Genomic DNA, 27,460 nt, shown 5'->3' with positions numbered 1-27,460 from the left:
CCAAGATTTTTTCATAGAAATCCTAGAAAAAATTGGTGTCGAAAATACAAATTTTACACTTGGGTGAGTTCTCACTTTCTCAATTACAAATGTAATATTTAACCTTCCACAAATAGAAAAGTCTAAAAATCAAAAAGTAAACAAAAAAAGCAAACGTTGATTCACCTATAAGTGTCAAAAATGTAAAAGAAGAATCTTTTTTTTTTCCCCCTAAAAATTAGTTGTCAGAATTGAACTCAAACAATATTGATCCTCATCCAACACTTTTGTACCATCAAAATACTCTTTTGGTCTTTGTTTGTTTCTTTTTATTTTTTATAACACTTTTGAACTTGGTTAAAAACTCTAAACTCTACACTAGCAAGAGGTCTAATATTCAAATAGAAACACTAAACAAAACCCTAAAAAGCAAAAGGTTGGGGTCCCCATTGTAATGGGCCAATGTATGAAAACATCAAAAAAATGCATATAATAGAGCCTTGCATATTTAGTCAAGGCATTGTCTTTCCTAAACATGTCTTAGATTCTAGCCTAAAGAACCCATAAAAATATCCTTCTATTCACCACTATACTTAAATTCATGCACATAGGAGTGAGAAGAAAATAAAACATAGAAATTTCCTTAACATAATTAGAATGTTACTAATAACCTTAGTAGATTCACTTACAACAACAAATAAAATACAAAGATCCACAATACAAGTCACAAAATTTCTCCCTTCAAGGTTAATGATAAGATCTACTTTCATCTAAAAAAGGAATACTTCAAGGATCCACACTAGAAGGTGAAACTTTTATACAATGTTCCATACACCATCCTCTATCTAACTAGGGATAATATTTTTATTCTTGATCTCTCCAATACTTGGAATAGCATCCAATATTTTTAGTGTGGAACTCCTCAAGTCATAATATCATCTTCTTCTCAATCATGCATCAACTACAACCTTCGAACTTGAATCCAGAATAATATTGTATTGTGGAGAAAGATAAAATCGTGTTCAAACTACCATACACTGCACATGCAAAGGTTCACAATATTTATATAGAGTTGTGAAGGTAATACATAAGTTGAACAATGTAATTTAATCTTCAACAATTTCATGTTAAAATTCCACAACCATCAAATATATGACGAGTCCATGGCTTTCAAAAAGGGGTAAATTATTAGAGAACAATTACATAATACATTGTAAACCCATGTACATCTAACATCTATTATGCTCTTAGTGAAATCATATGTTTCATGTTCATATGCATGAATAAAGTTTTTTGTCTACAAGATACTTAAACAGTTAACTAGTCCTACATATAGATACATTCTAGCCAAGTAACAAAATGCTTACTATCATGGAGTACAACCAATGAGATAGATAAATATAGATGAGTCAAAATGGATAGATACAACTTTTCTTTATTAGTTTATAGCAATATTGATTTTTGTTTTAATCAACCCACCTCTCACATTGAGAAGCTTGTTAGTGGTGGATATTGCATAGTCATAACACAAACTAATAAGATATAATTTCTCTTTCTATTTCATAGGAGTTCTCAACCCAAGCTCTACAAAAAAAAAACATTTTATGCCATTTTCATTTCCATTTGTAAATAGAAGTTGTAGACATTTTATGGAGTCTTTCACTTTAGTTATGTGAATTGTTTGCAATGTTTTATTTTTCTTAAATGATAATCTATACAACCCTTCATTTGCACAAGTATTTTATCCTTTAAGCCATGTTTAGAGCTTAACTTTGCTTACTACTTTATTAGTGGCCTCCTTGAGCTCTATGATAAGCTTCCCATGTGTAATAGCCCTCCTTTCATGCATGTTCATATACACACTAATAAATCTAGTACTTCTAGTCTTTATCAATAAATATAGTACTTCTAGTCGTTATCAATTAATCTTACTCCTTGTGTAAGTCTCTCCTAAAGATCTTTTGTATCTCTTATGAGGTAATGTAGGAAATTCATGCAATTTCTCTTGCATAATTATCTTTATTTAGAATTTCCCTTATAAAGAAGAAGATAATATAGACAAACCTTGTTTGTTGATCTCTTCCAAGATATTGGGTCACATTCTCTACATGATGCATCATTGTTGTATCACCTTGTAAGAAGTTGTGGGAACATCTCAACCAATGCCCTTGATCATGCTAACTTAGTTAATAGACCTATCCACCATAACATATTGCTTTATATCATCTGAATAAGAGCACATCTCTTGATTCATATCCCTACAATCACAACAAATAAATCATTTGTCACCAAAATAACACTAAACTAATTACCATGTGACTATCATATCAAGTTATTTGATAATTTATTTTTTCTTTTCATGGTTGAACATTTAATTACAAGCATTTCCAACAAAATTTGATATGTAAAGGATCACCAAGGGAACTTTAAAAAAATAAAAAAAGTATGAAATTCTTGAAATAAAACCTTTAATTAAATGATTCTTTTTTTAATTTTATGATTATCTATTGAAATAGCTACATTGTATCTACTCTTCTACTAGGTCTTTTCGATAGTTTCTTGCTCGTTTGTTGAATCAAACATGGTATTTGAGTCATTAACGTCAAGAAAGGTCATAGTGATTTTATATTTTGAGCATCTATGGATCTCATGATTTTGGGTGTGTATAATCACTCGGTCCTACCAATGGTAGGATACTATTGCATTCATTAGATACAATAGTATTTTTTTAACAACCAATCATATTAAAGAATTATAGTATTTTTTTAACACTCAATTATATTAAAGAATTATTGAAACCTACATTATTATAGTTTGAAGTTTTTAATGCATTTAAATGGTTTAAATAAATTTATTTATCTATTCTCTTATTGGTCCATAGAAATTTATGTAAGGATTAATTCTCTTCTAATAATATATAGAATTTTAAATACATACAAGTTGCAAACTTACATTTGGCATAGATATTAATGAGACTATTATGCATTAATGAACATACATTAATGATGCCTTCTGCATCGATAAACCTTTTTTGTTTCTAATTTTTTAACATAATGCTCATAAACAAAATTTATAGTGTGAATACTACCAAAAAAGGTAAAGTGGCTTCTGTAATTAATCAGCCAATGTACTCGTGACACAATCTCTACTTGATATAGAAGTTTCTATTTTATAATAGGAAAAAATCATTAAAATTAAAATGGAGAAAAAAAATTGTTCTTTACAATTCACCTTTCCTTTGTCAAGTGGGACCGTCACACAAAAATTTAATAAAATACATTAACTCTTTTAGACATAATTTTAACTTTTATCTGTGTATAGTCATTGAACATTATAAAGTATATAATTTTTGTTTTTGTTTTTTATTATAGTAGGTTCAATCGAAAAATATACAATATATTGATTTAATGGAATATGGAATTTTAGTCATTACAATGATGAAATTAGTTGAGAATGTAATATTATATTAATAAATCTTTATTTTATTTTATTTGAAATAAGTAAAATACATTAATATAATTTATGTAATCTATATGTTTTCAAATGACGTCTTTCATTAACATTCATTATTATTAATCTAATTTAGGAAGGACTTTGATCTAAGAGAACACATTAATATATCCAATAAGTAAATTCTTAAATATTGCCGGTATACATCACCTTAATAGATCCAAATGCATTTGCCTAAAAACCACTTCAAAAATTCCTACCCATATAATACTACTAATTTAATAATTTTAATTAAAGTTTTTTAAAATTATATATTATAAATTATTATATATAAATATTGTATAATTATTATTTAAATCTATATAATAGAGTGCAAAAAAAGATTTCAGCTTGTCTCCATACTTGTATAGTCATATATATTAATGTTATTGTTTATTTAAATTTTAATTAAGTACATATTTTTACATGTAATCTTCATCCAACAAATCTCATACAAGTAAACCTAAAATCAACTTTATTATAAAGACTTGTATTTTAAATATTTTATTAATAATTAATTTGTAACAAGTAATATGCAAAATAATTATTTTATAATATAAAATAAGTTATATATATATATATCTATATATATAAGTTTTAAAATTTTATAGGAAACATTTTTTAATTTTTCATTGATTGAAAGAGCTATTACATTGGATTGTCATTAGCATAGGTTGGCCAAAAGCTTTACAAACTTCTATCTTCCCTACCCTATATATATATATATATATATATATATATATATATATATATATATATATATATATATATATATATATATATATATATATATAAAGAAACGAGCATTTAAACTGATTCAAAAAATAACAATAGCCCATCCCACAAAAAAGAAAAGTAGTAGATGTCAAAGGCGATGACACAGTAAACCACCAACAACCACCTGTGCTTAATCCTTAAACCATCGTGTTGCCTCCTCGCTTGTGAAATTTGGAATGGCACGGTCGTCCTAAACTGACTTTGGCATGTCGAGAGGCCTGGTTCCTTGGCGACACTTTCTGCCCAATTCACTTGTGCCCACCTCTTCAAACAATGAGATGTCCAGCCACATTCCTCATTTAAACTCATTCAAAAAATAACAATAGCCCATCCCACAAAAAAGAGTAGTAGATTGTTAGGATAAACCACGGACAGAAATAAAAACTACATGCAAATATAACCAATAACAGAAAATAATAGAACACACAGAAATGAACACAAGGCACCAAGATTTAACGTAGTTCACCCAATCCCTGGGCTACGTCCACCAAACAGAAAGTCCGATCTTATTACAATCCAGTGATTACAACCTGATTACAATCTGTAATCCCTTACAGCTCAATACCGCCGCAAGAACCAATTTCGTATCACAACATTATGAAAAATACCCAACCCTAAGCCCTTTTTATACAAGTATTAAACCGCTTGGGGACTGATCAGGCTCCACACTAAACAACAATCTCCCACTTGGAGACTAATCCTGTAGCAATACCACTACCACATGGGGCTCCCACTGGATCAAACCATCCTGGACTCTACTGTTCTTTTATTCATGTTCAATCTAAAAGACCAACCGAAGCTAAAGAGGAGTTCAGCTTCTCCCTTGTTACAACCTTTGTCAACATATCTGCTGGATTGTCATTGGTATGTATCTTCTCCAGCTTTAACTGTCCATCCTCCAAAACTGACCGAATGAAATGGTACCGCAACTGTATGTGTTTGGTCTTAGAATGCAGAGCTAAATTCTTAGCAAGATGAATGGCACTCTGACTATCTGTGAACAAATAATTATCCTTCTGAGGATGTCCCAATTCTGCCAAGAAGAACTGAAGCCATATCATCTCTTTGGCTGCCTCTGTAGCAGCAACATACTCTCCCTCTGTAGTGGAGAGAGCATTAATCTTCTGTGACCTAGAAACCCAGCTCACGGCTGCCCCACCAACAGTAAAGACATAACCGGTAGTACTCCGCCTAGTATCAATATCCCCAGCCAAATCTGAGTCAACATAGCCCTGTAAATCAGTAGTAGAGCCCCCAAAGTGTAAACACTTATTGGATGTTCCTCTCAAATATCTGAGAATCCACTTGACAGCATTCCAATGCTCAAATCCTGGATGACTCATATACCTGCTAACGACTCCCACTGCATGTGCAATATCTGGCCTAGTGCATACCATAGCATACATCAAACTTCCTACAGCTGAAGCATAGGGTACGTTGGACATCTTATCCTCCTCTTCCTGTGTCTTGGGACACATCTCCTTAGTCAATTTCAAATGACCAGGTAAAGGTGTGCTGACAGTTTTAGCATTCTCCATAGAGAAACGTTGCAACACCTTCTCAACATAATCAGCTTGAGATAGCGTCAATGTTCTATTCTTCCTATCTCTGCAAATCTTCATACCAAGGATTTGTTTTGCTACCCCCAAATCCTTCATAGCAAATGCATGTGCTAATTGGCGTTTCAGCCCCTTAATATGATCCATGTTAGACCCAGCTACAAGCATATCAACAACATATAAACATAAAATAATGTAGCTATCATCATCCAACCTCTTAAAATAAACACAGTAATCTGAATGACACCTATTATATCCATGCTTATGCATAAAACTGTCAAATTTCAGATACCATTGCCGAGGTGCTTGCTTCAAGCCATATAAACTTTTCTTCAATTTGCACACTAAGTTCTCCTTACCTTTGACCTCAAAACCCTGTGGCTGAGCCATATATATTTCTTCATCCAAATCACCATGAAGAAAGGTTGTTTTAACATCCATCTACTCTAAATGCAAATCTTCAGTAGCCACAAGACTTAAAACAGTACGAATAGAAGTCATTTTAACAACAGGAGAAAATATCTCACCAAAATCAATTCCCTTTTTTTGTGCAAATCCTTTTACAACTAACCTGGCCTTAAATCTTTTCTTACCTCCTTCCTCTTCTTTCAACCTGTAAACCCATTTATTCTGTAAAGCCTTTTTACCTGCAGGCAACTTGCACAAATCCCATGTCTTATTTTTTAGCAAAGAGTCTATTTCATCTTTCATTGCAGACTCCCATTGAATCTTAGTATCCACCTGCACAGCTTCATCGTAACTTTCAGGTTCACCAGCATCAGTAAGTAAAATAGAATACAAAGAGGGAGAAAACCTTTGTGGAGGTCTAATTGGCCTTGTTGACCGTCTAACATTCACTGGTGTGTGTGGTATTTGTTGTTGCAGTTGTTGCACATCATGAGGAATGGCTGGAACATTAGCTTTTGGAGTATCATCCAGCACTACATAATCATCTTCTTTCTTCTCATGTTGCTGCAACAGATCTTTGTACAACACTTTCTCATTGAATATGACATCCCGACTTCTAATAATTTTAAGATTTTCAAAATCCCAAAGCCTATAACCAAATTCATTAATGCCATATCCAACAAAGACACATTTCTTTGATTTAGCTTCTAGCTTGGTTCTATTTTCAGAGTCTATATGAGCAAAAGCTTCACAACCGAAGGTCTTGAGAAAAGAATAACTCACCTTCTTACCAGTCCATGCTTCCTCTGGAATACCACAGCCCAAAGGAGTAGAGGGACCTCTATTAATCAAATATACTGCAGTATTGATAGCCTCTGCCCACATGTGTAAGGGCAACCCAGCATGCAACCTCATACTCCTTGCGCGCTCCATTATAGTCATGTTCATGCGTTCAGCCACTCCATTTTCCTGTGGAGTCCTTGGAACAGTTTTTTGTCTACGAATACCATTAGTGGAGCAGTAATCTTCAAATTCATGACTGCAATACTCACCACCATTATCAGATCTGAGACATTTTAATTTCTTACCAGTCTCATTTTCAACCAAGCATTTCCATTTCTTAAAAGTTTGAAATACATCAGATTTCTGTCTAAAGAAATAAACCCATACTTTTCTAGTTGCGTCATCAATAAATGTAACATAATAATGAGAGCCACCAAGGGAAGATACCTGGGTTGGTCCCCATACATCTGTATGCACAAGCTCTAATTTCTCCTTTTTGTTTTCCTTCCCTGTCTTTACAAAACTCACTCTCTTTTGTTTTCCATACACACAACTTTCACAGAAATCCATATTCACACATTTTAGACCTGGTAAAACTTTCCTTGAATGAAGTACTTTCATACCTTTCTCACTCATGTGCCCAAGTCTATTGTGCCATAGCGTTGTATCAGAATCTACAGCAACTATTTGTTCTCCCTGCTCAACTGCAGTAATTGTTCCTGAATATTCGTTTTTCTCTGAAACAATCACAGTAGAAGGAACAATATGACCTGTACAAAGATATAAGGTGCCTACTTTCACACCTTTTGCTACTACAAGGGAACCTTTTGAAACCTTCCAATTTTTATCATTAAAAGTAACTACACAACCCTCATCACCGAGTTGCCCTGCTAAAATTAAATTTCTACTTAGTTTTGGAACATGTCTTACCTCATGTAGTAGCCAATGATTCCCATTCTGCAACTTAATCTTAATTTTTCCCTTTCCAACAATCTGACAGGGTTCATTATCCCCCAAATAAACAAGCCCAAAATCCCCTTGGACATAATCAATGAAATAACCTCTATGAGGTGTAGCATGAAATGAAGCACCAGAATCTAAAACCCATGAATCATCAACACTCTCTAAAGATAGAAGCAAAGCATCCTCTTCGGATTTGTTACTTACCACATTTGCCTCCTTGTCTCCATCTGATTTATCCCCTTCATTTTTCTTTCGATTCCAGCAATCTTTCTTTTTGTGCCCTGGTTTCCCACAGTACCAGCAATCATTTGGTCCTCTAGATTGAGACCTCCTCCCCTTTGACTTTCCTCTTGATTTCCCACGATTTCCAGAGTTACTTCCTCTTTCAGTCGTTCTGCCCCTGCTTTGTGCATTTAAAGCACTTCCTGATGTAGATCCACCTGAGGATTTTCTACGAGTTTCCTCACTTAAAATAACACCGATCACATCATCATATTTTAGGGTACTAGATCCAGGAACAGAATTACTCACCGCCATTACCAAGCCATTCCAACTTTCAGGCAAAGAACACAAAATCAAGAGAGCCCTAATTTCTTCATCAAAATTGATACCCACAGAAGATAATTGACTAGTAATAGTATTAAACTCATTTAAATGATCTGCAACAGATCCACCTTTTGCCATTTTCATATTAAATAAACGCTTCATGAGAAATACCTTATTTGAAGCGGAGGGCTTTTCATACAATGTCGCTAGGGTTTTCATCAAATCTTCTGTCGTCTTTGCTTTTGTAATATTAAATGCCACCGATGGTGCCAAGCATAACCGAATGCTTCCGAGTGCCTTTCTGTCCAAAAGATCCCATTCAGCCTCTGACATAGTTCCCTGATTCTTGGCTTTTCCTTCCAACGACTTCCAGAAATCCTTCTGATATAAATAGTCTTCCATTTGCATCTTCCATAACTGGAAGTTCTGCCCATTAAACCTGTCAACCCTCAACTTACCCTCATCTGCCATCGCTCCCACTCAACTGTGAGACTCCCACTTAACCGTGAGACTTTCCTGCAGAGGATAACTGAAAGACAACCTTGCTCTGATACCACTTGTAGGGCCCATTTGCCGTTGCACCAAAATCCATGACTGTTAGTGAACATGAAACACCACATAATTAACCACCTGTGGGCAGGGGAGCGCATCGCATCACCCAACACCTAGATCTTCTCCTGCAAGAATTTCACAATCTTTTTCCACCCTTTCTTTGCTTGCGATACTTGCACCCCTTATGGATTTGCCAATGGCCAAACAGTTAGGAGTTGAACTGAGGAATTCCCTCCCCTAATCAGCCTTCATGGTTCCTGTCCCATTTCCAAACCCACACCCAAAAAAACTTTGTCCACAATATCCTACAGCCATTATGGGTCAACGCATGCTACCATAACCCTATGAACTTCCTCCTTGATCTCGCCAACCAACAAAGCCAACACCACAAAGAGCGAAACAACGTCCAAATTGGAGTGTCTCCTCCAATAGGATTCCAAATATTCCACTCCATACATTTGTTGAAGGCCATCCAAGAACTCTTGGTCTTCAAACAAGAAAATGTTCTTCAGATGCCTAATCATAATCTTCCCTTCATACAACTACATCCAGTTGTCTGATTCAAGCACAAAGTTAGCCTCCATATTCGTCTCTCTATTGAAAACCCTGTGAAAAGCCCTTCCCTTTCTCCTTAAAATCAAACACTTCAAACAATCTGGAAGCTTTCTCTTCTCTAGGTGCCATTTAATAATTACAATCTTTGTCATGCATGAGGAATTGATATTTCCTTAATGTCATCTGGAGTATTGATTCATCATTTGAGTTGTACTCCCATAATAATTAGGTAAAACACACTTTTGGCCCCTTTGTTATTGTTTTCCAATCTTTATTCCAAGTTGAGAAGCCTAAGATCTTCAAAAAGTTCTCCAAAATTGCATTCACTCCCATGTTAGCCATTTTGTTTGCCACCTTATTTGCTTCTTTGTATACACAGGAAACCTTAAAGTCCTTGAACTCTAGTAACATGCATCTAATCTGCTTTATGTGCTTGTCAAGATGCCACACTTATAGCTTCCCTTTCTTAATTCCATTAGTGATTATCGCTGAATCTCCTTCTAGATGCACTCGACAAATGACCAATTTAACACATAAGACTAAAGCCTCTTTAGCCGCTTCACATTATGCCACATTATTTGTTCTGCCCCTTAGTCGTTTGGCCACAAAAGCAAGGGTTTTTCCCTAATGATCTCTTGCTATACATCCACAACCGGAGATCCCCGAATTTCCCTAATCTGCCCCATCAAAGTTGAGTTTTACCCATCCTCCTCTGATGACAGCCAACACACCTTTTCCCTTTTCTGTTTAGAATCAACCCTTAAAGACCCATTAACGAGTCATATTTTTTTTAATAATATATTTATATTTATATTTTAAATGAAAAAAAAATTATTTAACTAATGTCATTATATCTATTTTACCTATCTTTCTTCATATCTCCTCTTATTATTTATTTCATTTTTTATTTATCTACATCTACTTTCCTTCCTCTTTTATTTCTAGTTGTACCCTTATTTTTAGAAGCATGAATAAAGTTAGCTCATCCCTTCATTTTGCTCAAAATATGTTAAGGAAGAAAATATATAGCTAAGGTTCATTTATATTTGATTTGCATGTGTTTTTTAAGCTATATTGTTTTGGACATTTTGGAACCAAATAAACTTTATAGTAATATCTATTAGATATAAAAGCATGTATGTTGATAATTTGATACATGCTTTGTTAAAATTAGATGTTGTTTTTCTGTAGGTCTATGTTATTGTCTCCAAACTATTCATGTGCAAATTCATATGGCCTTACCATCATACCTTTAAGCATGTGCACAACAATATGCATTACTATTGAATAATGATATTATTCATATGAAGTGCTAAAAGAAAAATTTTCAATTGAGTTTTAAATGAGACCTGGATATTGGCATTTTTTATTTTGCACACCAAATTCAAATGGCCATAACTTCCTTACATAGAGGTTTCTTATAGTAATTTTATGAAGTGAAAAAACTTAGTTTGTTCTTTACAATTTTGACTTCTTTGTTGTCAAAATTAATGTTTTCTAAGATACTTTTTTATTCACTCACTTTTTTTTAACTTGAAACAACCACAACTTTCACAAACTTACTTACTTTGTAGGGCCAATAATTTATCTCCACGCTCTAGTGCAATTTTTAGTTTTATTCCATAAGAGTATATTACTTTCATGATTTTGACCAACTTTCTTAATCTAATAATTTAAATTGTAATATGTGCTAAAATAAAGTGTCAAACATTCTAGTATGTAGGGGGTCATTTTACACAAAGTATTATAGGGGTTCATTTTACACAAATATTAGAGGGATGCTTGTGTGTATTGTCTTCCTATTTATATCTTACTTTTCTAAATTATGGATCCTTCAAGTTTAGGTCTATTTCTATTTTTAAAACCAGATTTTTTTTGAATTGACTAGTAAACATTGACATTAAGAATCCAAGGTAAAATAGCTATGGTGTACCTATCTTAGCATTTAGTTTTCATTTTGCAAGGTAGAAACTCTTTCTTCCAACTTGGTTTTCCTCTTTTCAAACTCTTCAACCCTTTTTTCGAAGTCATTTAATTTATACTTTCTTTCTTTTGATTGCTTGTTGGGTCGACACTCTATTCCTCAACATTATGATAGAGACCGATAATAAAAAGGTGAAAGGATTCACAATGAAATTTATAAGGACAACAATCACTAATTTGCCAATAACTTGTCAAGAATGTTGGATAAAGAAATCAAACAAACAAAAACTTGCCTCTTAAGACACTTTATGCATTGTCTACAAGGATTCTTCCTGTCTTCCTTTGAGAATGAGTAGTACTTGTGTGTGGGATTTTCTCTAGTTGATTTACAATAACAGAGGTGGATGAAATTAGGCTCAAACAAATTAGCAAGGAGAACCCCATCTGAATCGCCACTATATTTAACCAATTCTTATGATATATTTAGATTCTTCAAATACCACCACTCATCATCTCTCGTTCTAGATCAAAAGAAGGGAATGATTGTCTCTCTAAGATATTTAACTCTGATTTTCCTCAACATTTCCCATGTCTAAAGATTATGAGTCATCATGTGCAGTTTTGTGGTTGAAAACACTAGGGTAAATTGTATTTTTTTGGGTTTGACTTTCATAAACTTACTATTTGAAATTCACAAAAACTAAAATCCAAGTAAACCTTAACAAACTATGACCAACCAATCAAAGAAAGTGAAAAAGAGCATTTTTTATTTTCTTGAAATGGACCACAATAAGGATAGAAGACTCATCACGTAATAAGGCTTGATTACTAGGCTAAAAGTGTTAAATAGTCAAAGTTGACTTTGTTTTGCAAGATTAATTTTTGCCTTAGTGTGTGATGTTTAAGGGTGGCCCAAAAAAGACAAGGGAGGACTGTGACTAGAAAAAGGGGAGGCTCGTGAGACATAAGGGTGGTGAGGGGCTATGAAGGTGAAGATATGGGAGGACAAAAAAATAACAAACTAGTAAACAACTAGGCAAGGATAGAATAAATGTATAAATTGAAGAGTGGGAATTGGTCAATATTAACAAATGAAGAAAGTTGAAGAGTTAAGCGTAAGGGGAGCACATAGTAGAAGATAGCTACCACTAAAAGCAAAGAAAGTTGTTTGTAAAGTATGAAAAAATAATGCAAATTCCCATGAGTTTGGGTATTAGACTTCGCTAGTGGTGAGACAAGCAATCAATCTATAGAATGGCAACATGAATTTGTATAACAATATTAATTTTATATACTTGTATTCTCTCTCTCTCTCTCTCTCTCTCTCTCTCTCTCTCTCTCTCTCTCTCTCTCACACACACACACACACACACACACACACACAACCACATAAGCTTATTGGTAATAGAATATAATTATCTTTCTCATCAAAATATTTTATTTTTATTTTATATTTTCATTGACACTACATGTTTGCACTTCTTTTTTTAAATCTAACATTTTTAGTTGATAGGCTATTTTATGGGGGAATAATCTTCAATTGCATTCCTCTTGTCTCACATACATAAAAACAAAATTCCAATTAAAAATGTTGAAAAAGAGGGAAAATTTCGCTATCTAGAGGGCAAAACCATTTATATTTTTTTAGCATGTGCGTGAGGGTGCACCACCTCAAACAAGCACAACCATCCCTAAATAAAACCATGTGGATTATATTAAGTTTGTGCTAATTATTATTAATAGGTTCTCTTAAAGGTCATTTTTTATTCTAATTTTCAAGTGACAAGAAGGATTAAGAAAATTAATCAGGAGTATTATGATAACCATTTTAAATTTTATTTTAGTTTACAAGTGCACTTAAGAGATAAGGATTAAGAAAATTGATTAGAAATATTATGACACTATATATATATATATATATATATATATATATATATATATATATATATATCGATTTAACAATTGTAAGTTAAAAATGAATTAAGATAAATATTGAGAAAATTAAATGGACAGAATAGTATGATAATATTATTTTATTAATATTTATGTTTTGCAAGGGTAGTATGAAGAGATATGTTAATGTGTAAGATATTGTTGGATCTGAAATGTAACAAATAAAGTGAAATGAATAAATATGGGGAATAAATATGGTGTTTCAATGATTAAGTAGGTTACAAATTTTGTTATAGAAACGAAAGCATTGTTTTGTCAATTATGATGCTAGTAGAAACAAGGTTGTAAGTAAATATATTGATATGATATTTTTGTCACAATATGTTTATGTAGCAATGTATGTCAATGGTAGAAAAAATAAGTAGGTAAATTTTTTAAGATAATATATTTATCATAATTAAAATGAGTTTCAAAAGAAAAAAGAAGAAAAAGAGAATATTTTTTTGAATTTTTTTATTTGATACTTTTTAAATTATATGTAAATGAATTAAAATGTTTTTTTCAAAAAAGAAGAGAAAAGAGGAATTTTTGAAATGTTTTTTATATAACATTTTTTAGATGTATGTAAATAAATTAAAATATTTTAAGTAAAAAGGGTTTAAACAAGTGTTACATGTTGGCATGTACTTGTCTTATAGTTGAATATAGTTAATAATATAAATATATTGTATTGTTGAAAAGTAAGTGAAAAGAAAATTTATAATTAATAAATTGTAAAATATATAATTAAAATATTATGATATTACTTAAATACTGTATGTATCACTTTTAAATTTTATCAAGTGAAAATAAAATTTATAATTAATAAATTCTAAAGTGTAATTATTATAAATATATAATTAAAATAGTATGATATTATGCAAATACTCTAGGATGTGTCACTTTTAAATTTTATTGAATCATTAAAATTATATAATACGATTTCAAGAAAGATTTGTTGTTGAGATATAATTTAAAAAGTTCAAACACATATTTTTCAATAATAGACATATTATTATTATTTTATTAAATTTCTTTAAAATTCATAATACTTCATTAATTTCAATTTTAATAATAAAATTAAAAAAATCACAACATTATTAAACATAAATTAATGGATAATAGTGTTATACATAAATAAATTTACATTATAATTAATAAATAAACATTAAAATATTGAAATCTAATAGTAGTTATTAACATGTTTATGTAGTTCTATTTTTTATATAATAAATTAAATATATCTTTATTATTATTTATAAGAGAAAACTATTTTCAAATTTTAAATTTATGATGGAATTGTGGCGAAAATCATGCAAAGTGGAGGAAACAACTCACGCCTCCAAAAAAGCATCCCTATAACACAAATTGTTTTGAACCAATAAGATTTTTATGAAGAAAAATTTTTAAAATTTAAATTTAAACTTTATAAAAACTATGATTAGTTAAGAATTGAAAAAAGTAAAGTATTTTGATCGGTTGAAATTAATTGAAATTGCCTATGGCAAGTACAATAAGAATTATAAGGGATGAAAAATCTAAAGATGTTTAATTTATTCTATTATGTCATTTATTTATTTATTTATTTTTAATTCTAAAAATTTCAGATTTCTATCATGATACTTAATGATTTATAATATTTTTTTTTATATGACTTTGTTCTAATGTTTTGGTAATGGAATGCATGAGAATTGTAGAAAAATGAAAAGATGGAATAAATTTTTAAGCCGATAGGCTTCACTCCTTGGGAGATCATCACCGATTTGTTCGGATTTTCGAGTGGTCTTATGCCAGTAAATAAGACAACAGCCGATAAATCTACGGGTGGGGGTCACAAAAAATGAAGTGGCGTGTTTGATTACAGCCAGTCAACCGGGTCTTTCTTCTCTAGTAACAAAGTGCATTGGCGTCACCTACGTCGATGCTTGGAAGTTGGGAGCAGTAGTGTTGGCTGCGTGTCAACTTGTTATTTTAGGGATTGTGCTCTATTATTTCTGCAGAGGTGAGGTTATTGAACTTTATTAGTACAACCTCTCGGTATAACATATATAAGTTGCACAACAAACTTTTTGAAATTGGAAAACATCGAAATTCTCCGCTAAGGATGGAGCAAGCATTGTCAACAACCGCTGAATTGGCAAGACAAATACTTTGCAGCTCAATGCATGTATAGTTATACTGGACACCTGATTGTGCTATAATGTCCATTGAAGTGCTAGGTGGATTGGATGTTGCCAGTAGAGCTATTTTAAACTTCAAGATGGTAGAGTTTGTGCCAAGCCTAGGGGGAACTACCACCATTGTTTCCCATCTAGTTTCTACATCTGAATCATCCATCCCCCATTCTGAGATGGAAGCCATGGGAATAACTGATGGGTTGCTTAGGTTTTATGTTGGCTTGGAAGATGTTGATGATATATGGATAGATTTAGAACGAGGCTTTTTGGCAGCTGCTCCTATTAACTAGAGCATCAAAGTGTTGTCTTCTGTCAATGGCTATTCAATTTTTCAACTTTTCCTTGAGATTCTCAGTTTGCAAGATATGCATTAAACGCAATACTAATATTAGTTATTAGGCACAATATAGAAATAAAATTTCATATGTTTCTTGCATTTCTACATCAAGAAATTATCATTATGATTGTGCAATTACTAAATATAAATGAATGAATCTTTTTTATTTCTTGGTTCTTATTGTGGGCTTTTGGATGGAATGGACAAAAGTCTTGGTGGTTGCCCAAGTCATAGACTAACCTTCTTGAACATCACACATTAAGGATTGATTCTTAGGTTTTAAATATTCCTTTTATACAGATATGATTGTACAATCCAGTATTGTAGTTTTTAATTAGGGCTTTGTTTTCAATTATTTTGAAAAAAAGGTTTTATGATTGGCTTTTATATGTCATGAAAGCTTCTTATCAACATGGCAATCATTTATTTTGTTTTATTTTTGGACTGAGTAATAAGAATTTAAAAGAAAAAAGTAATGGATGGACACTCAATTTAATGAATGTATTGTATTGTATTGCAAATAATCTGAAGAAATGATAAACGTATTTAAAGCCTTCTTGATTTAAAAATTTAGAATAGATTTTTTGACAAAAAGAGGGGTAAAAATTTATTAAGACAGAAAGGAATACAACAAGGAGAGCTCAACAAGGAGCTCGATCCTGAGCAACAAGATCATCAAATTCTTGCACCATCTCAAAGGATAGTTGCCTCCTATCCCTAATATTCCAACCCAGATCATGACTAGAAGCCCATTTGGCTAAACAATCAGCAGTTCTATTTCATTCACGAGGAATATACGTGAACCTAATGAACTGAAAAGAGGAAGAGAAGAAAAGAATCTGCTTAACAACAATGGCCAGCTGCCAACTAACATCCTCAAGCTCTTGCGAAGAAAGCATGTTCACCACCACCTGTGAATCAGACTCACAGATAATCTTACTCCATCCCCACAAGCAACACTGTTCCACAGCATATAAAATAGCATGAGCTTCCATGAGATTGTTAGTATAATCACCCTTATGAACTGAGAAGAAAAATTTAACATCCCCAGAACTACAACGAGCCACTCCGCCAATACCAGCCAGACCAGGATTCCCACAGGAAGAGCCATCAGTGTTAATTTTCAGAACTCCACAGGGAGGAGGAGTCCAGTGCCCATCCCGGTTAACCCGACCCTTCCTTTGATGGTGAAGCTGCCTGGACATAGAAGGAAACCTATGAGCTGCAACCCCATCCTGCAGATGAAAATTGAGGCGATTACAGATAGCAAGATCAACCGGATCCATACCCCCATCAAGCTCACACTTCACAAGAATAGTTTCCTAAAGAGAATGTGATATTTTCCACCAAAGATGCAAAACACCAAGCCGAACATCTTGGAATATGCGACGATTCCTCTCCAACCAGATATGCCAAAGCATGAAAGATGGGCCAGCAATCCAAGTAGCATGGAGAGAAGAAGACTTGGAGGGAGCACTACCCAAGCGGGCCCAGAACTCAGGCAAAGAGGAAGCATGCCGACAAGAGCAACCCCAAGCGCTCCACCAAAGGTGTCATATCTGAGTAGAATAGGAGCAATGGAAGAACAGATGGGAGACAGACTCCTCTCCATTACCACACAAAACACAATAAGAGGGGCCCTGAAAGCCACGTTTACAAAGATTATCCCAAGTAAGACAACGGTTGTGAGCCACTAGCCACATGAAAAAATTGCACTTGGACCAAGAAACTTTATTCCAAACTTGCTTCCACCAAGGGACCTCAGCATCCCCAAATAATTGTCTAGTTATCTCCTGATACCCAGCAGAGACATGATATTTACCAGACAAGGTACCGCCCCAAGCCAAAACATCTGGACCAAGCAAAGAAGAACACTCTCTAGAGGCTAGAATTTGAGAAAGCTCCTAACGATCCATGTCTATACCTCCAGGAGGCCAATCAGAAGAATGCTTCCATCTGTAACCAACAACAGGTCCCAATTGATAAAGACTCTTGTAATGAGCCACTTTATCCCATCCAGCGGCAAGAAAAGAGTCACAAAGAGGCTGAAGATGAGGGTATATGGATAAAATGGAAGGGAATCCATCCCAAGCATCAGACCAAAACAAAGCCTGAGAACCTCCTTTACATATCCAGAACAGACCCCTCTTCACCAACATCGCACCTGTCTTCAAAGTATGCCAAACCATTGAGCCACGACCTTCAAGAGGAAGTGCAGAAACAGAGCAAGGATCAGCACCATGAAAATATTTATGAGTGATAATACGAGCCCAAAGTTGATGTTGTCCAGAGCACCATCGCCAATAAAGTTTAGCAGCCAAAGCTTGACTACTCAATAGAGCAGATCGAAGACCAAGACCACCCTCCTTTTTAGGCCTACAAACAGTTGCCCAATTAACCAAGCTCCATTTAGTACTACGCAAATTACCACTCCAAAGGAATTGTCGAGAAAGAGCATCAAACTCCTTGAGAAAGTAAATAGGTGCAGCATGAACCATGCTTCTATAAGTAGGAAGAGCTTGGATAACAGCTTGAAGAAGAGTAACCCGAGCAGCAGTAGAAAGCCATCTATGAGTCCAATGATTTACCTTATCCTGAAGCTTGGTAATCAAATTTTGCCAAAAGAGACGTGGCTGCCTGGAAACAGCAATAGGAATGCCAAGATAAGTCAAAGGAAGTGATCCTATCTGAAACTGTAGGATACCAACAATCCTGTGTTGAATAGAATCAAGAGTGTTAAAAAAGTAAATGGAAGATTTGTGCTCATTAACTTTCTGGCCTGAAGCTGCCAAATAAACATCCAAAGCATGTCGAAAGGCTTCAGCTTCCTTGATCCTAGCAAGACCGGCAAGAGCAGAATCATCAACAAATTGAAGATGGGAAAGAGAAGGTAAGCCATTAACCCATCGCCAGCCTTGAAAAGAATTCTGGGACACTTGATGCTTAATGAATCTGCCCAAGCCTTCAGCCATGATGATGAATAGATATGGGGAGAGAGGGTCACCCTGGCAGAGGCCTCTAGAAGCACCAAACAGTTGAGAAGGTTGACCATTAATAAGAACAGAAAAAGAGGCAAAAGTAACACAACTCATAATCCACCTCACCCAGTCAGAGCTAAATCCAAAAGAAAGAAGAATACTCCTTAGGAAGCTCCATTTAACTCTATCGTAGGCCTTAGCCATATCCAGCTTAACAAACATGGCTCTCTCCCTTGAAGTAGCCATAGAGTGAATAGCTTCAGTAGCAATAACCACCCCATCCAAAATTTGTCTGCCAGCAACAAAACCACCTTGTTCTTTTGAGATAATAATGGGAAGCCACCTTTTCAGTCTCTCAGCAATCAACTTAGTAATAACTTTGTAAACCACATTACATAAGGCAATTGGTCTAAAAAACTCCAATTGATTAGCACCCTCTCTCTTAGGAATAAGAGTCAAGAATGTAGAGTTTAAAGCTCGAAGCATCTGCTTGCTAGCATAGGATTCTTTAACCACCTCCAACAAATCATGATTAATGATGTCCCAAAATTCCTGAAAGAATTCAACTGGAAAGCCATCAGGACCAGGAGCCTTCCCCTTAGGCATGCCAAAGACCACCTCCTCCAGCTCTTCCAAAGAGATAGGACGCATGAGATAATCATTCATTTCCTGAGTGATAAGGGAAGGAATACAGAACAAAATAAGATTTTCTTCATTATCAGCAGGAGGAGAGTCCTCAGAGAAGAGGGTAGAGAAGTACCAAATAGCCTCCTGGAACAAAGCTGGCAAGGAATTCAGTTGGATACCTTGAGAATTAACCAAAGAAGAGATAGTGCTCTGATTCCGGCGAGATTGCACTGTTTTATGGAAAAAGGCAATGTTTCGATCACCTTCCTGGAGCCAATCAACTCTAGCCTTTTGCTTCCAAAAAATTTCCTCTCGAAGTTCTCATTCTTCTAGAGCTCTAGAAGCAAGGGATTCAACCTTGCCAAGATCCTCTGAGAAACCTCGATCTCTAATCTCCCTTGTGATGACATCAAGATCTTCTTGAGCAAGCCTCTTCATAAAGTGAAGGTTCCCAAAGCATTCCCTATTCCATATCTTGAGCTGCCTTTTAACATATTGAAGCCTTTTAGAAAATGAGAACATTGCAGTACCATATGCAGGAGCACCATCTTTCCACCAACAAAAAACAAAATCATGAAGAGAGGAGTCACGAAGCCACATCAACTGGAACTTAAAAGGAGGATGCTTCGGAACATAAGCCCCTATAGCGGAAAATTTGATTGGCCAATGATCTGAACCCCTCCAATCAAAGATTTCTGAAGAGATAGTAAGGGTGCCACTAACCCAAAAGCAAGAAACAAGAAATCTATCCAGACGTTCTGAGATAGCAGCAACACCAGTCCTGCGATTATTCCAGGTATAGAGACCATTAGAAGGCTTAACATCAGAGAGATGCAAAAGAGATATGTGTTGCCGAAGAAGAGCAGAAGAAGGCCCCAATCTAGCCAAACCACCATGCTTCTCCTCCAGACTTAAAACTGAATTGAAGTCCCCTGCTAACACCCAAGGATGATAAGGATGACAATTTCTAACATATTGAATATGTTCCCAAAGTTCCTCCTTTCCCACAAGATCAACAGGTGCATACACATTAGTAACCATGATAACCTCTCCTGAGTCTAGAGCAGAAGCTACCATAGAGAGAGCTGAGCAAGAAGACATCCAGCCAAGAGGAGAAATTTTTTGAGGATCCCAAAATATAGCTAAACCACCCGCACTGCCTGTTGCCCCAACACACTGGCATTGGCCACGAGACCAAATACTAGAGGCATGTTGGACCATAGACTCCACAGAGAGCTTAGTCTCTTGGATACAAAAAACATCAGGACTATGATCAACCACCAAGTTATGAATAGCCTTTTGTCTAGGGATGCTATTCAACCCCCTTACATTCCATGAGAGAATAATCATCATTGGGTAGAATTGGGAAAATGAGAATCCAAAGGTTTCACTGAACCAGACTCAATCAATATATCTCCTGTGAGTTTAATCTTCTCTTGGTCTGTTTTGCGCCCACTCCTTAGAGGGGGAGTAGAAGAAGCCCGCTTAAAGGGTCGAGACATCAACAGAGCCTCTGTCACAGGAGCTACAAGGACCTCACAGTTCTGATATACTACAACTTGGGATGCCCCACAAGCATCATTAGGAATAGATTTTTTGAAATAACTGTGACAAATTTAGAAATTCTCAAATATCTTTGATCGTTGTAGAAGCATTGAATCATCTTTTGTAAATCATTATTTTGATTTAGGTCTACGGGCGGTTCGAACTTGGGTAATTGAAATGTAGATAAATTATGAAATATAGGTCAAAAATATCACAAGTAGAAAATACAAATAGTAATGTTGAAACATAATATTGAAAGATTTTTGTAAAGTCGATTTATCTAGAAATTATCTAAAATTTAATATGAAATAGAAACCCAATTGGTTCAAAACTGTATTGATTTATCTTGAGCTATTTGAAAATAAAAGCTATAAAATTGTTGTGAGAGTGACTTCCTAAAAAATTAGTTTACTAATATTGTACATTGTGATGCATTTGGAATTTGATAGATTGAATTTCTTAAAAATTAAAAGAATTTATCATCATTTAGAAAAAAATTACTAAATGTAGAAAAAATTATTTTAAAAATTATATTTGACTTATCAAATAGAGAATATAAGAGAATACAAATGTGACCAAAATATTTTTGTTGTTAGATGTCAAAGCATATTGTAAAGAAAAATAAAGAATACAAAAGAAGAGGAGGAATTTTAAAGGGGATAAAGGAGTAGGTGATAGCTAATAGGTCAAAGTATAATGTAAAGAAAAAAGAAAGAAACATAAAGAAAGTTGAGGAAAGATTAAAGGGGAAGGAGGAAGGGGTGGATAAGAGGTCAAAGATAAATGCAAAGAAAAAGAAAGAACATAAAAGAAGAGGAGGAAAGAGAAATGGGAGAAGGAGAAGAACAAGAATAATGAGAAGGAAAATAATCACAAAAAAAAGTGGAGAAAGAGGAGTGAAGAAAAGAAAAGAAATGAAAGAAGAACAAGGAGGATATTAGAAAGAAGTATATTATGAATGATAAATAATTAGAGAAAAATATGTACTCCTTTACAAAGGAAAACACATTACGCATACAATGAACATATGGATAGTGACAAGACTCATTAATGGAGCTCTTAGTGAGATTATTGATATTGTTTATCAACTATTTTATAAGCCATCATATGTTCCAATGTATGTTACAGCACATTTTGGAAATTACCATGGGAGACCATGAAACCAACAAGATCCACAAAGTGTACAAGTAGTTCTTATAATACTAAGAAGCTAAGGATGACTCCCCCTCCTCATGTCATGTAATATTACTATACACAAACCTTAAGGGATCACACTACAAAAGAAAACATTGACAATTGTAAAATAAAGAGGTAATTATTGGCATTCACAAGTTGTTAGTTTCATATAGAAAATGATAGCTAGAGGAAGAGGGAGAAGTATGGAGAGGGGGGATAGTGAGTAAAATGAATAAGAGAAAGATTGGAGGGAGATATAAACGTGAAATGATTAATAGAGATAACAATAGGGAGGGTGAAAAAGAGAGTGTAGATAGGTGGATCAAAATCAAATATAAAAGTGGGGAAGAGGAGAGAAGATGGGGAGATGAAGAGATGGAATGATAAAAAATATAGGTGATAGATAGATAGATCAAAGATAAATAGAGGAAATAGAGTATAGATGTAAAGAGGCTAAAGGTAAAGAGATGGAAAAGATAGACATAAGGAGTTCGTAAAAATAGGGATATGGATGTATATAGAAAAATTATAAGTAAAAAAGAGACATGTGAATATAGAAATAGAGAGGGATACAGATCCATTAATTTGTCTCAATATAATTCATTGAAATATATTTTCTCTATCAGCATTATCCTTGCACCCATCAAAGATGCAAATGTTAGTGAATAAAGCAAACATTATTAAGACTTTCATTCATTCATATTGTCAATTATATATTCCCATGGGCTTATCTATTGTCAATTAAAGTTGTACACCAAGGTACTATATCTATAAATCCCCTTGACTGTTTGACATCGAAGACTTCCTTTTCATTTCATAATTGATTTGTAACAGTATATATTGATTAATAATAATATCTCAGTCTAAAACATGTAGACGAAAATACCTTCAGAGGAAAATAACAAACAATCACTAATAAAAAAGGATGCACAGACGCGAACATACCTTTCCCCTTCGCTCAAGGCATGAACTGCTCCTCTGTTTTCTTCGGAAATTGGCTCTTGAAATTTAGTGCTTACACGTATCTCCACGAGTCTGATACAGATTCCTTCACCTTTTGCTCGGATGCACAGACTCCGAGCCTTCTCCAAAGCCACCACCACTTCGTGGGTTGCTCTAAAAGTCAAGATGAATTGCTCCTCCCCTTCCGTATCCACTGTGAGACCATGTATGGTCTCTTCCTCGTCTATCACAAAGACTATTTCCATGCGGGCATTTTTAATTCCCTTGGCATTAAATTCCAGCTCGAAAAATAGCAGCACCCCTTCACATCTGGGATTCCTTTCCACAGGAAACGAGACTACATCTTTGAAGCAATTCGATTCTAATGGGCAATTCTCCCCTGCTAGTGCATTTGACCTACGAAATAATGGGATTTCCTGCAATACCAAGTGCACAGTAGTCAGCGGGGAAATCAATAGTTCAATTTTTATAACATAAAGTAGCCTAACGCTCATTTAATAGACAAGTGCGTACCTCTACAACCTGTCTCAGATTTAAGCCACTGCTATCAGACCTGTCCAAGTATAATGTTTGCAAACTTCTCAGCCTTCCTAAGGGCAAGTCTGCAAGGTTTCTGATGCTTATGCACCCACGTATGTCAATCTTTGCTACTGATTCCATACAGGTTAAGGCAGGCAGTCTCTCTAGGTATTGGCAGTTCCTCAAATCCATCACTGTAAGGTTGCTCAAATCCGACAATTGGTCGACCCTCCTTATTTCTTTACAATCCCGGGCTTGAAACTTGACAAGTGCTTGAGGAAGTGCTGGCAATTCGTATAACATGTTACATTCATCGAGGATTAGGGTTTTGAGCTTTTTCAGCTGGTTAACAGAGTCGGGCAATCCCTCAAAGAAAGTACCTTGCAATTTGAGAATCTCCAAGGAAGAGAGATCACCCATTCTTGCGGGAAGACAATCCAGATGAGAAAAGCTTGCATCAAAGTGCACTAATGAGTCCAGTTTGAAGAAATTCTCTGGGAGTTTAGTCAGGCAATGAGCTTTCCTTAGTTCAAGAGTTACAAGATTCCTAAGGTTCCCAAAAGTTTCAGGAAGCTTTTCCAGACGGTAAAACTCGTTCAGAAACAATTCCTGCAGGCTTGTAAGATTCCCGAATTCTTCTGGCAAATAAAGAATAGCTCTGCATTCATTCATTTCTAGGTAGCTGAGGTGATTGAGGTTACCAATTGACGCAGGCAGATTTCTTAAATTTTGACAGCCGCTTAGAATGAGCTTCTGTAGACAGCAGCCTGTTTGAAAAGGGGGCAGTTCCTCTATCAGTACTAGACCGCCTAGGTCTAATTCCTTTAGGGCTCTGAGATCCCCCAACGTTCTTGGCAACGTTCTAATGAAGGAACAACCATTCAGATAAAGCTTTTCCAGTGAAGATAGATTACCAATGCTCTCTGGAAGTCCTCCTAAATCTCTGCATCTACACAAGTTCAGCCATTTTAGTTGCAGGAGAAGACCAATGGATTTCGGTATCTTTCTCAATTCTGAACAGTCCTCTAAATCGATTCTCAAAAGAAGAGAAAATTTTGAGAGATCGGGCAATGTTTCAAGGAGGGTACATTGCCTCAGCAGAAGAATTTTTAGATTTTTGGGGTAGTGCTGCAATAAGGAAAAAAATTAGGGAAATATTATATAGAACTTACATAAATATAACCGAGCATCCATAACATGACATTTGGGAAGCAATTTATGGAAAAATGGGAATTTACCTTGTATTCTGATTCTTCTTTCCAGATCTGTTTTATCCGAGATGGAATTTCCCTGCTGCTGCTGCTGAGATCAAGTATAACCAGATGTTCCATGTTCCATTCGGGAGGCAAAGAACTCAACGGACATGAATTCCATCGAAGCCGCCTCAAATTCGAAGACAAAGGTTGCAGATCTCCTTCTACAGTGTTGTCATCCAGCCAAAGCAGTTGCAGTTTTTTCGTTGACACTATATTTTCGGCTTTCAAGACGGCAAGACTCATCTCTACGCCCGAGGAAATACTCCGGATGCTTTCGTAGCCCTGATCAGAATACACAAACAAACAATTTGTGTTCAAGCATATCAATTTGAACAATGAATGAGCACAGCATTTTTTCGTTTTGTAAGAATTCTAAAGGATCAGGATTCAGATGTAAATCTTTTACCGGCAGTTCAAGGAGAACTTGGGAAGCTTCTTTATGCTTCCATAGGCGGCTGCGTTTGGACGGATCCCAAGATTCGTCCAGTACAATTGCTCGACCCAAATCCCTGAGATGATCATGCATTGAAATTACTGCCTCCTGTTTATAATCTATTTTGACAAGTGACTTCAGAACCAGATTGTTCAAATTAATATGGGGATTCAGCTTTACATCTTCCCAAAAACTAATAGCAGCTTCCTGATCTTGCCCCATTAAAAAACAGGCAATGTCCAGTAGTATTTGCTTTTCCTTTGCGTTAAGATCCTGGTATATGACTTTGAGAGGCCTGTATATTTCATCAAATGTGGCACTTTGAAGCTGTTCCAGAACCTCATTCCAACACCTGAAATCTTTTCTCCCGCACAGAAACCGCCCAAGAGCTTCCAAAGATGACGGGAGGCCGCCACAAGCGTCCACAATTCCTTGGGATAAAATTTTGTACTTTTTAGCCGGATATGGTTGGAGAAAGGCGTGCCAGCTGAACAATTGGAGAGATTCCTCTTTTCTGAGTTCCGGCAGAGCATAGATTTGATCATCAGCTCCGCGTCCTTCAATTTCACCAAAGCTTAAGATACTCTTATCGCGGGTAGTAACAATGACCCTGCTGCCTTTACCAAGCCACTCTACGCCCAGCATTTCAATCTGCTTCCTATTATCAATATTATCCAAAACTACAAGGGCACAGATATTCTGCAAATGCTCTTCCAGTCTAGCTTTACCATGATACTCATCGTTTATCTTACATTCGTCAGGATTTATTTTCAGCATATCTCTCAGTAGCTGTTTCTGCAATTTACGCAGCCGGTTGCCCGCGACATCAGACAAAAAGCTAAAATGTTCGAAAGTCTCGCATATGCCGTTGTAAACTGCCCTAGCCAGGGTGGATTTTCCGACGCCATGCGCGCCCCATATCCCAACTGTGATTATCTCCTCATTGTCATTCATCTTCAACAACTTAATGACGCCGTCCATACACTCTTTCAGTCCCACGGGAAATCTTGGCACGCCCGGTTGAGCAATTTTCAATGTTTTAAAAACATCCGACACTACACTCCGAATAAATTTGATTTCATTCCTGCCTCGAAACCCTTAAAAGTCAAAAAAAGTCTTAGAAACATAAAAGTAGAGAAGAGAGCACTACAGTCCGAATAAATTTGATTTCGTTCCTGCCTCCAAACCCTCAAAAAAATCTTAAGAAACATAAAAGAAGAGAAGAGAGCAAAAATCCCACCCGGACTGAATTTGATTTCATTCCTCCCTTCAAGTCCTCCAAAATCAAAACTCTAGCGAAGCATAAGAAATACAATTGAAAAGAAGAGAAAGAAAAGTCTCACGGGTTCGATGCCTGTGTAGTCCATCCCGAACGAGATCCGACCTGAAACAGAGCACATTTCCACTCATTAATAGTTTTCTCTTCCTCTCTGCCCTTGCTTCTGTGAGCCTTGAAAGCCTCCCCATAAATTGGACGACTCTCCGCATATTTGACATCTGCGGGCTCCACACCGTAAAACAAAGGAATGACCAACCCTTTGGATTTTAACATGTGTGTAGCCTCCCAGAGGCACCATCGGGATTCGGCATAGTTTGGGGAAAAAATAGGAATCCGAATTACCGCTTCCTCGATAGCCTGCTCCAATTGCGAAAAAACGATCTCTCCCTTGCGTATTCGCTTACTGTCCATAAAAACATGAAGGCCTGCACCACTGAGCAATTCGAACAGGTAAGCCACCAGATTTCCCCTTGTGTCCTTGCCGCGGAAACTGAGAAACACGTGATATCTCTTATTCTCCAGTGAAATTTTCTCTGTTGGAGGCACGTAGGTTTTGAATTCAGCCATTTAATCTCAGCTTAGGGTTTCGTGCAGGGCTAGTGGTTTTAATGGCTTCAAATGTTGCGACGGTCCAGTCTTGCTCTATATTTTTCTCAGCGAGACTGAAAAGGGAAATGCAGAATTCTAACATGGCTTGATGATTA

The 27,460-nt window shown here is 35.3% G+C and overlaps 1 protein-coding gene across 5 annotated transcripts; it reads right to left on the bottom strand.

The window, feature by feature from the left end:
* Positions 1–604: 604 nt before the first annotated feature.
* Positions 605–27,460, bottom strand: LOC149560134 (TMV resistance protein N-like). 5 transcript variants are annotated; one of them, XR_016363658.1, is made up of 7 exons: positions 26,821–27,460; positions 25,451–26,561; positions 25,027–25,326; positions 23,783–24,916; positions 23,252–23,685; positions 2,044–2,237; positions 605–1,016 (listed from the first exon to the last, which is right to left on the bottom strand). XR_016363658.1 is itself a non-coding variant. In XM_089824524.1 (6 exons), exons 1-6 carry the CDS (start codon positions 27,321–27,323, stop codon positions 1,007–1,009), a joined length of 3,492 nt encoding a protein of 1,163 aa, XP_089680650.1. In that variant the 5' UTR covers positions 27,324–27,460; the 3' UTR covers positions 605–1,006. The 5 variants fall into 5 exon arrangements, 3 of the variants coding, with proteins under 3 accessions (XP_089680650.1, XP_089680648.1, XP_089680649.1); XR_016363659.1 differs by having other exon boundaries at positions 25,451–26,574; positions 26,821–27,187; XM_089824524.1 differs by lacking the exon at positions 2,044–2,237.

The sequence above is a fragment of the Cupressus sempervirens genome, chromosome 4 (assembly GCF_028749045.1).
Source record: "Cupressus sempervirens isolate cs-2001-9-10 chromosome 4, ASM2874904v1, whole genome shotgun sequence".
NCBI lineage: Eukaryota > Viridiplantae > Streptophyta > Pinopsida > Cupressales > Cupressaceae > Cupressus > Cupressus sempervirens.
Note: the sequence above shows the minus strand (reverse complement) of the source record. Positions and strands in the feature narration are given on the sequence as shown.